Below are 12023 nucleotides of genomic sequence, written 5' to 3' on the forward strand. Positions count from 1 at the left end.
CCAGAACTATAGTTTGTTAAACCTCTCTGGGTCAGGGGGCAGTATTTTGACCTCCGGATGAAAAGTGTGCCCAAAGTAAACTGCCTGTTACACAAGCCCAGAAGCTAGGATATGCATATAATTGGTAGATTTGGATAGAAAACACTAAAACTGTTAAAATAATGTCTATGAGTATAACAGAACTGATATGGCAGGCGAAACCCCGAGGACAACCACCCCCCAAAAAATGTCAGCTTATCACTTTTTTCAATGGCTATTACTTTAATTATAAGGCCAAGACCTCCCAGATTGCAGTGCCTAGGGCTTCCACTAGATGTCAAGTCTTTAGAAAGAGTTTCAGACTGGTTTTTGGAAAAATTACCCAGAAATTGTAGTTTTTCTAGGTGGCTTCCATTTTGGCTATAGTGTTTCCAATACGTACTTTTAATTCGCGCTTTGTTTTACCTACATAATATTTACCACAAGGACAAGTTATAAGATAAATAACTGCCTTAGTGGAGCACGTAATAACACCTTTTATTGGGATCGATTTCCTTGTTTGTGGGTGTTTTGAAGGATATACATTTATAAGTGCCATTGCATTGAGCACAGCCATTACATTTGTAATTTCCTTCCAGTAGGGGCGCAAATAGACGTTGTTCAGGAATATCTTGGTGGTAAATCAGAGTTTACCAATTGGTCTCTGAAATTTCTGCCCCGCGAGAATACGTCCAAGGGAAGGTTCGAAAACACATTACCGAGACTATCATCGGATTTTAGGATGTGCCAATGTTTGTGAACAATTCCCTTCATTTGTTCAGAGCACTTTGAATAGCGGGTAGTTAGAACGCAAGAATGCGTCTTTTTGCGAGACTGACCTTGAAAAAGGTCATGTCTCGTTTTGTTTTGAATTTTCTCAATGGCAATATTAATCTGATCATTCTTGTAGCCCCTCTCCTTGAACTTTTTTTGCGTCTCAGCCATATTTCTGTCGAAATCGGATTGTTTTTTGCAAATGCTTTTGATTCGACAGAATTGGCTGTAGGGCAAACTATTTTTCAAGGGAAGTGGGTGACAACTATCAGCCCTCAACAAACTTACGATCAGTAGGCTTCCTGTAAAGCTCAGTGTATAGAACATTATCTTCACACAAGATCAGAAGATCAAGAAAACTGATTTGACGTGTATCAGATTGCATAGTAAATCTCAGATGCTCAGAACAGGAGTTAAGAAAAGCATGGAACGCCTGGAGCTGTTTTGCATCACCCCTCCATAGAACACAAATATAATCAATATATCGTTTCCAAATAATGATGTGAGGCAAGAAAACATTTTTGAGAGGATTGAAAATAGACTGTTTCTCCATGTAACCCACATACAAATGAGCATAGTTAGGAGCCATGGGGGATCCCATAGCAGTACCTTTCGTCTGAATAAAGAAATCATTTAGAAACATGAAATAGTTATGTGTGAGTACTATTTCAGACAATGTTACAATGCAGCACTGGAAGGTAGTTCATTAGGGTCACGTTGCAGAAGAAAATGTTCCATAGCTTCAATACCGCCCTCGTGTGGAATATTAGTTTATAATGACTCAACATCAAAAGTAACTAACAAGGTATTCTCAGGGAGAGGATCAAGAGATTCAATGATGGAGATCATACTGCTGGTGTCCTTTACAAAGGAGGGGAGCTGTTCTGCGAGTGGTCTAATAAAAAAGTCAACAAAAGTAGATAGAGGGGCCGTTACTGCATCAATGTCCACTACAATAGGGGCTGTTACTGCATCAATGTCCACTACAATAGGGGCTGTTACTGCATCAATGTCCGCTACAATAGGGGCTGTTACTGCATCAATGCTTGCTACAATAGGGGCCGTTACTGCATCAATGCCCGCTACAATAGGGGCTGTTACTGCATCAATGCCAGCTACAATAGGGGCTGTTACTGCATCAATGCCCGCTACAATACGGGCTGTTACTGCATCAATGCCCGCTACAATACGGGCTGTTACTGCATCAATGCCCGCTACAATACGGGCTGTTACTGCATCAATGCCCGCTACAATACGGGCTGTTACTGCATCAATGCCCGCTACAATAGGGGCTGTTACTGCATCAATGCCCGCTACAATAGGGGCTGTTACTGCATCAATGCCCGCTACAATAGGGGCTGTTACTGCATCAATGCCCGCTACAATAGGGGCTGTTACTGCATCAATGCCTGCTACAATACGGGCTGTTACTGCATCAATGCCCGCTACAATAGGGGCTGTTACTGCATCAATGCCTGCTACAATAGGGCGTCCTGGAAAGTATAGAAAGTGGCAATTTTAGAGTGTTCAATAGCCAAAAAAACATGTTATTTTTTGGTTATCTGACCAGAACTTAAATACCCATCTAGGACAGTCAAGATAGTATTCTGAAATTGGGAAGTTGGGTCACTTCTGAGTTTCTTGTAAAAGGTGTTGTCAAGCAGCTGTCTATGACACTCATGTACATAAGCTGTCCTATCCATGAGTACAACCGTGAGCTGTCCTATCCAGGAGTACAACCGTGAGTACAACCGACCCACCCTTATCAGCGGGACGAATAAGGACTGACGTATCAGATTGTAAATCAAGTAAAGCTTGTTTTTCATTCTTAGGTAAATTATGGAAAGATTTGGATCCCTGTTTATTCTTAAGGAGAAGTCCAACATCATTTTCCACAAGTCTGCAATATGTTTCGATAGAGTGATTGCGATTGGCTGGAGGTATAAAATAACTCTTGCTTCTAAAAGGAGTCAGAGTATGTGCAGGAGAGCAACCTACTGGTTCAATAGAAGTGTCAGAATTAGGGGAGCTAAAGTATTCCCTTTAAGTTTGTTGCACTGGGTTGTAGGCACAAAAGATAACCCTTTATTAAGCAAAGAGACATGGGCAGGGCTCAATATCTTGCTTGATAAATTAAAGACACTCAGTCCCGTGGGTTCTGGGACCGTGTCAACGGTCTCCTCTGTCTCTGATGGTCGTTTCTTCTTACCCCGTCGGGTGCGACATCTCGTCGATGCGCGTGCAGGCGGCCTCCTCCGCCCTTCCGTCTGTCCAGTCTCTCGTTGAATAAAAAACTACCACTGGAAGCCGATGAGGCGCTGGTTGTGGAGCGTTGATCAGACAAGGGTGGATAGAAGTAAGCGGCATCCCTCCTGCGTCCGTCATGGAGAGGGGGAGCAGCACCTCTTTTGTCAGGGTTTCTCCAGAAGTAGACTTTACCATCGCATCGGCCTTGTCTTTTTTTTCTTGGTTGAATTTCTTGATTTTAAGTTCCTTTATTTCTGTAGACAACTTGTCCTGGAGCGCTTGGTAAGTTTTCATCAGTTCATTGAATATTCCATCATCATTAACAACTGTTTGTAGAGCTGTCAGTTTGTCTTTAATCGTGTTATCCATTTCAATAAAATCCTTCTTCAACTGGTCAACAATCAATGTCATTAAATCAATAGAGCATTTGTTCAGGATGGCACACCAGCGCTCACAGTAATCATCTGTGTGCTGTCCCAATGATGGTTATTTTTGCCACCTGAGTCCCCGTGGAATAATGTCTTGACACACATAATCATTAAGACTGACTATATGTAGATGCGTTCTCGTCTGGCGCTTAGATAAATGTAACAGTTCTTTCGAGAGGTCAGAATTACCTCCCGGCATGTCAAAAAGTGTCTCAGAAATAATGATCTCATCACGCTCCCTTTGGCTATATTCAAAGTAATCTTGTATGGGTCTATGACCAGTGTCAGGAAAAAAAATTATCATTCGGCATCGTTTAAGAGCTTTTTTTGTCGGTAGGGTGCTGTTTACTGGGTAACAGAAAGATCTAGAAGAAAATGAAACGCACACCTATTAAGATGAGGTGCTGGCTAGCGGAGTAGAAAACTTGAAAATAAAAGAGAGCCGCACACTCTAGGAGCTCAGATGCAAACATTTCATTACCAACTTTTCGACAGCCAAGCTGTCTTCATCAGGGTATAATCACAAACACTGCGGGATGACTCGTTTATATACGTTGAGACCGAAGGGCGCAAGGGTCTTCAAATTAAAGATCCAGGCAGCCTCTCGTTTTAACTATAAATTATCATGGTGGCTGGATTAACAAGAAGTTAAGCTTTATTTGGATGTATAACACATATATTTTCAAGAACGTTAAATATTTGAATTTCTCACTCTGCAATTTCACTGGATGTTGGCCAGGTGGGACGCTACCGTTCCACCTCTACCCTAGAAAGGTTAACAAGAAATTTGTGGAATGGTTGAAAAGCGGGTTTTAATGACTCCAACCTAAGTGTATGTAAACTTCCAACTTCAACTGTATATGACACAATAGAAAAACAAGATAAGTGTAGTACGGTTTGGATCTTACCTCTCAAAAGCAATGTGCCTGGTGTCCAGAAAAGTGTTGACGATGGGCGTGGTTAGCCGCTTGGCCACTTCCTGCACGGCAGGTTGCATGGAGTTCAGTGTTACATCCTCGATTTCCCGGGAGATATCAAAGCGGTCCGTGTCCACCACCTCTTCGTCATGGTTCACCTCCAACAACTCAGTCCAGGTATCTGCCAATGGGCACAAGCACACACTGTGAAACATACGCCAACAGAGTAAAAGACGAGGTAAAAGATGAGACGGCCTGCTGAAATAGTGGTCAGTAGAACGCTGTTGTGGGAAAGCCTTAGTCAGGGAAAAGGGGACTCACCATCTCCTCTGAAGATGTAGCTCCGACGACCTCTGATCCAAGTCATGTTCTCGAAGCCCAGCAGGGTGGCGTCCACTCGTAAGCTGGCTCCGCTCTTCCAGATCCGACACACATCACTGGGACAAACCCGGGATACAAGGGGGACTGGGAACAGATGGGAAAGCATCATAAACAACAAAGTCTCAAACATCCACACATGGCACATTCAAATGGGGGTGGGGGTGTTATCAACTAGAACTTACTCCAACTTGTGAACTCCCATTTCATTTCCATGTAGAAATCTGGGGACTGGGGGGATTGGAAATAGGCATGAGTTCACAGCTTTACATTTTTTTATTTAAATGCATGAGTGAAAAAAAATTCAGAGAGGGGAGCAAACAGAGAGAGAGAACACCTCACGGATCTTGCTCAGAAGCTCAGGTACTCCTCCCAGGGCTGTAGAGGCTTTGAGGTAGTCTCTCCTCTGGAGCACAAGCTGAACCATCTCTGGGTCACCAGTGCTGACCGCCTCCTGCAGCACTACACACAAACATGTTTATGATGATAAGTTCATTTAAACATATACCACACTTCTGTGATGACAAATGTATTCAAAACAAATAATTGTTTTGGCCAAGTGAGTGTGGAAGAAGTTAAATAATTATTGTTGTCTATCAACAATGACAAGCCACCTGGGTCTGACAACTTAGATGAAAAATGACTGAGGATGATAGCGGACGATATTGCCACTCCTATTCGCCATCTCTTCAATTTAAGCCTATAGGAAAGTGTGTGCCCTCAGGCCTGGAGGGAAACAAGTCATTCCGCTACCCAAGAATAGCAAAGAACCCTTTACAGGTTCAAAAAGCCGACCAATCGGACTATTACCAACCCTTAGTAAACTGTGTTTGACCAGATACGATGCTATTTCACAGTAAACAAATTAATAACATAAGATTTTAGCACACTTATGGGAAAGGGCATTCAACATGTACGACACTTACACAAATGACTGATTGGCTGAGAGAAATTGATAATAAAAAATATTGTGGGAGCTGTTTTGTTAGACATCAGTGCAGCTTTTGACATTATCAATCATAATCTGCTGCTGGAAAAACATAGGTGTTATGGCTTTACATTTCCTGCTATATTTTGGATCGAGAGTTACCTGTCTAACAGAACATAGAGGTTCTTTAATGGAAGCTTCTCTAACATAATCCAGGTAGAGTCAGGCATTCCCTAGGGAAGCTGTCTCGGCCCCTTACTTTTTTCAATCTTTACTAATGACCTGCCACTAGCACGGAGTAAAGCCTGTCTGTCCATGTATGCTGATGACACAACACTATATACGTCAGCTACCACAGCAAGTGAAATCACTTAAAAGAGCTTCAGTCAGTTTCAGGATGGATGGCAATAAATAAATAAATCCTACATTTTTCAAAAACTAAAAGCATTGTATTTCGGACAAATCATTCATTAATCCTCAACTAAATCTTGTCATGAATAATGTAGAAATTGAGCAAGTTGAGGCAATTAAACTACTTGGAGTAACCCTGGATTGTAAACTGTCCTGGTCAAAACATGATGATACAACAGTAACTAAAATGGGGAGAGGTCTGTCCATAATAAAGTGCTGCTCTATCTTCTTAACAACGCTATCAACAAGGCAGGTCCTACAGGCCTGGACCTGGACTACGGTCTAATTGTGTGGTCAGGTGCCACAAAGAGGGAAAATTACAATTGGCCCAGAACAGGGCAGCACGGCGGACCCTTAAATGTATCACATCCAATATCATACACGTCAACCTACTCCGATTGGCTACACACATAATATCTTGTCTCAATTTTCTAACATCTGTGGCATTGGCTCACAGTCAAACAGGCAAGGGAATAAAACAAAGAACCTAGAACCTATTTCTTGAATTCTAAATATCAGATATTTGAAAGCTCTAGTTTAACCTTCATAATACCTCTGATGGCAGTAACTTTACAAGCACTAATTATGGTCCATTTAGACTGAGAATAGTATCTAGTTATGGTAAGGGGTGAAATAAGTATAGCCAGTTATAATTGTAATGGTTTAGCAGATTATAAAAAAAGATGATCAGTCTTTACATGGCTAAAAGAAAAGGAATATAACATATACTGTTTACAGGAAACTCACTCTACATCCTTAGATGAAGTAGCGTGGGAAAAGGAACGGGGTGGTGAAATAATTTTCTGTCATTGGACAAATTAACTCGAAGGGTGTGATGATATTCATGAACAAAAATGTTGATCTGAATGTGCAAATAGTCAGGAATGATTCACAAGGAAGGTGGATCCTTTTGAATATGAAAGTGAACAAAAAAGAGATTTATCTCATTAATCTATATGGTCTAAATCAGGATGATCCACACTTCTTTCAAAAACATTTATAACAATTTATTGAACTTATAGGCAAAAAATGATCTACTCATTATGGTAGGAGACTATAACACAGTGTTAAGTACCTCAGTGGACCGTAAAGGTCATCACTCTACAAACTATCATCACTGTGCCCTTAAACTTCTTAAGGCTAGGGGGCACTATTTCCCCATCCAGATGCCCAAAGTAAACTGCCTGCTATTCAGGCCCAGAAACTAGGATATGCATATTATAGTAGATTTGGATAGAAAACACTCTGAAGTTTCTAAAACTGTTTGAATGATGTCTGTGAGTATAACAGAACTTATTTTGCAAGCGAAAACCAGAGGACAAACCATCCAGGAATATTTTTTTACAATGGAGATCTAGAATTAAGGCAGTTGCTTGCAGTTCCTATCGCTTCCACAAGATGTCAACAGTCTTTAGAAATTGGTTGATGTTTTTCCTTTGAGAAATGAAGAAGTAGGGCTGTCCAGAACGAGGGTCGGGTGAAGTGTACTGTTGTGGTTGAGGCGCACGACCTGAAAGCACGCTCCACTTTGTTTTCCTCCGGTATTGAACACAGTTTATTCCGTCTTAAATTTTGTCGATTACTTACGTTTAAAAATACCTAAAGTTGGATTAGGAAAGTTGTTTGAAATGTTTGGATCAAGTTTTACAGGTAACTAATTAGATAATGTGTAGTCATGTTGCGGGAGTTGGAACCGGTGTATTTTCTGAATCATACGCGCCAAATAAATAGACATTTTGGATATATAACGCCAGAATTTATCAAACAAAAAGGACCATTTGTGATGTTTGATGGACATATTGGAGTGCCAAAGATCTTGAAGATCTTCAAAGGTAAGGCATGCATTTTATGTTATTTCTGACTTTTGTGTTGTGCCTGGCGGGTTGAATTACGATTTTCATGTGTATATGTTTGATGGGGTGCTATCCTCAGATAATAGCATGGTTTGCTTTCACCGTAAAGCCTTTTTGAAATCTGACACTGTGGCTGGATTAAGGAAATCACAAATATTATGGACACATTAGAAATAGTGGATATTTGGAGACAAAAAAATCTGACCTATTGAGATATACATGGAGGAGACTTAATCAAGCTAGTCATCTTGACTACTTTCTTGTCTCTTTCTCTCATGCATCAAAGGTTTTAATAGGAGACAGAATGTGATCGGATCATCATCATCTAATTGGCATTCACATAACTCTTATAAATTTTCCACATGGACGGGGATATTGAAAATTTAATCAAAGTTTACGGGAGGACAATTTATTTTTAACTAAGACAAAATAATTTTTAACTGAATTTTTCCAGTATAATATTGTTTGGGATACCTTTAAAATGTACCTTCAGGGGTCATTCAATTGAATATTCATCAATAATTAACAAGCAGTTTCTGGCTAAAGAGGGAGGGAAATTCATGAACTAATAGTACAGGTAGATAGCAATAAAAACAATATTACAGAGATACTGTCGTGGAAGGATCAGAATTTGTTGGTAACATTTGTAAGATGTTTAATATTCATCAAATGTGTGTAAGTTACTTCTCATCAGAATGGTATTTTTGATAATACTGTGGCGAGGTTACAGTTATCTGTTCTATGTCAAAACTAAGTTGCATGGGCCACTGAGAGGGGAGAGGTCAAAGTGTCATCATGTGTAAACATATCTTTGACTCCCTACCTTTTTCTAGTGGGGGAAAGAAGGGTGGCAGTGTCTGGAATCATTCTATGCTCCCTCTAATGTTGCTTTTATCTTAACCTATAGCCTCACCCTCCTCTCCGTGAGTTTGTCCAGGAGGTTGTATTTTGAGTTGGTTGTATCTAAATGACAATTTGATATATGCCTGTTGATATGGAGGATTTGGTTTATGGTTCTTGGGTTTGGACAAGGAGACAAAGCTGAACGATGAATTATGTCTATGCTGTCTGACTATGTGTGTCTTTGCTATTAAAAGGAACTCAGTTGCATTGTAAGGGGGCTCTCAGAGAATTCACTGAGAGACACTGAATTTATCTGAGAGTCACAGGATTGTGATAGAGCTCATATAATTAAAGATGGACTTTTATAACTAACTCTGATGTGTGTGTGTGTGTGGTTTGCTCCCATGATTTGGTAAATAGAGGACATTTCCACGACAATACAAAATAAGTTAGAGGAAAAACAAAAAGAACTTGAGGAACTTATTCAAGAACGATCTAATGTAATATATTACAAAAATAAAGCAAACTGGATGGAATGTGGAGATAAATGCAAAATTCTTCCTGAATCTCCAATACAGGAGCACAAAAAGAATTTGCAGAAACTCGTTACTGAAGACGGAGTCATCTATGATTCTCTGAATGATATTTTAAAAGAGGAAGCTAATTATTTTAGGCAGATGTTGTAACGGTTTTCTGTATGTGAAAGAGAGTCAGACCAAAATGCGGCATGGCTATTGCGATCCATGTTTAATGAAACAAAGTAAACACGAATCAATTACAAAAACGTAACACGAAAACCGAAACAGCCTAATACTGGTGCAAAGTAACACAGAGACAGTAACAAGGACAATCACCCACAAAACCCAACACCAAACAGGCTACCTAAATATGGTTCCCAATCAGAGACAATGATGAACACCTGCCTCTGATTGAGAACCATATCAGGCCAAACATAGAACTAGACAAACTAGACATGTAACATAGAATGCCCACTCAGCTCACACCCTAACCAACCAAAACATAGAAACATACAAAGCAAACTATGGTCAGGGTGTGACAGATGTTCTCTTTCCATCTCATCCTTTCTCACTGAATGAAGATTATGGTAAGGAATTATTTCCAAATAATATAAAAGAATGGAAAATTAACAAATATACCGAAAGATCTTTTCAAAGGCCAAATTAGAGAGGAAGAACTTTGATGCTATTAAATCCTTTCAGTCTGGAAAAACCCCAGGGCTTGATATACTAGTATTTTTTGATATACTAAAAGCTCCATTGTTAGACTGTTTTAACTACTCCTATAGAAATGGTAGTCTGTCAGGTACTCAGCAGGAAGGCCTGATTCCGCTATTATTAAAACAAGACCCAGATGGAAAATATAAAGACCCAGTCTATCTAAAAAACTGGAGGCCACTTACGCTTAAATGTTGTGATGCAAAAAAATACTAGCAAAATGCATAGTACTCAGAATTAAAAGGGTCTTACCAGGTATTGTTCATCCTGATCAGACAGTTTTTTTTTACATGGACGATATATTAGAGATAATATACGACAACTACTAGAAATAATAGAACATCATGAAATTCATCATTTGATAAAGTAAGACTGGATTTTATTTATAAATGCCTGGATTTTTTTCAATTTCAGTAATTCTCTTATAAAATTGGTAAAGATAATGTATAGCAACCCCAGGTGTAAAATAATAATTAATGAGAGTTTTGAATGGTCAAGAGGAGTTAAACCAGGGTGTCCACTGTCACCATAACTATTCGTTATGGCCATCGAAATGTTAGCTATTAAAATCAGATTCAATAACAACATTAGAGGATTAGAAATTCAAGGCTTAAAAACAAAGGTGTCCATGTATGCCAATGACTCAAGTTTTATATTAAGTCCGCAAGCTAGATCCCTGCAATGTCTCATTGAAGATCTCGATAACTTTTCTGTACTCTCTGGACTAAAACCTAATTATGATAAGTGTACAATATTACGTATTGGATCCTTAAAAAATACAACTTTTACATGACCCTGCAGTTTACCTATAAAATGGGCTGATGGTGAAGTAGACATACTCGGTATTCATATCACAAAAGATATAAATAAGCTCTCCACAATGAATTTCAATAGAAAACGTGTAAAAATAGACAAGATCCGGCAACCATAGAGGTAAATACCTGTATATTTATGGAAAAATTGCCCTGATTAACTCCTTAGTCATATCTCTGTTTACTCACTTACTTATGGCGCTGCCTACTCCTGATGATTAGTTTCATTCAAATCATACGAGCAAAAAGTATTTTGCTTTATCTGGGACGTTAAACTAGACAAAATAAAACGTGCCCATCTATATAATGAATATGAATTGGGTGAGTTGAGATTATTAACTATAAAAGCACTAAACCTCTCTCTAAAAGCTTCACTCATTCAAAAGTTTTATTTGAACCCTAAATGGTTAAGTAGATAATGAAAAAAAGCTAATCCATTGTTTAAAAAAATGGCCTTTTTGCCTTTGTGCAGATTGCCATGTATCATTTTCGATTAATTGAAAATTATACTTTTTTCAAAGTATCTCTCTTTTTCAAACAAGCATTGCAGAGCTGGCTACAATTTAATTCCCCTGAAAAGATAGAACAAATAGTACACCAAATATTATGGCCTGTATTTATGGGAAAGATGTTTGAAAAGGGTATTTTGTTCTTAAATGACATTGTAAATTGGAATGGTAGAGTTATGCCCTTTATCAGAATTGTACAGAAAGGTCTGCTCAATCCAAGAGTACAACTAATTGACTACAGCATTGCCCCAAAAATGGAGGAGACGGGTGGCAGCGGGAGGAGGTAGTGAACTGGTCTGTCTGCACAATTTAAAGGATCAAAACTGGCGGAGGAATAAAAATATCATAAAAAGGAAAGTATACCAGTTTAATTTCAGGACCAGGATGTTGACAACTGTGCCATACAGATTGCAAAATAGTTGGGAAGAGATTCCATAGTCACGGGTGTATGAGTTCATTCAAGACTTTGTGATTTTCAGTTAAAGTTTATTATATAGAATTATTGCCACCAACAAAATGTTTGGGGCATAAAATCATCGAAGCTCTGCAGATTTTGGTGCGAGGATACAGAATCAATAGACCATTTATTTTGGTATTGCCACAGGTAGCCTGTTTCTGGTCTCATGTTCAGGAATGGCTGAAAATGCATAGCATTGATCTAAAATTGACC

General features: G+C 39.2%; 1 protein-coding gene across 3 annotated transcripts in view; it reads right to left on the bottom strand.

Moving 5' to 3' along the window:
• Positions 1-12023, bottom strand: part of LOC124034556 (ankyrin repeat domain-containing protein 13A-like) — a 41824-nt gene that overhangs the window by 14437 nt on the left and 15364 nt on the right. For all 3 annotated transcript variants that reach the window (XM_046347910.1, XM_046347909.1, XM_046347911.1), the window contains 4 exons: positions 5100-5224; positions 4948-4993; positions 4706-4849; positions 4376-4565 (listed from right to left, as the gene is read on the bottom strand). In XM_046347910.1, the coding sequence (XP_046203866.1) occupies positions 4376-4565; positions 4706-4849; positions 4948-4993; positions 5100-5224 (505 nt within the window). The remainder of the gene's footprint in view (positions 1-4375; positions 4566-4705; positions 4850-4947; positions 4994-5099; positions 5225-12023) is intronic.

This window comes from Oncorhynchus gorbuscha, linkage group LG04, assembly GCF_021184085.1.
Source record: "Oncorhynchus gorbuscha isolate QuinsamMale2020 ecotype Even-year linkage group LG04, OgorEven_v1.0, whole genome shotgun sequence".
NCBI classification, from domain to species: Eukaryota; Metazoa; Chordata; class Actinopteri; order Salmoniformes; family Salmonidae; genus Oncorhynchus; species Oncorhynchus gorbuscha.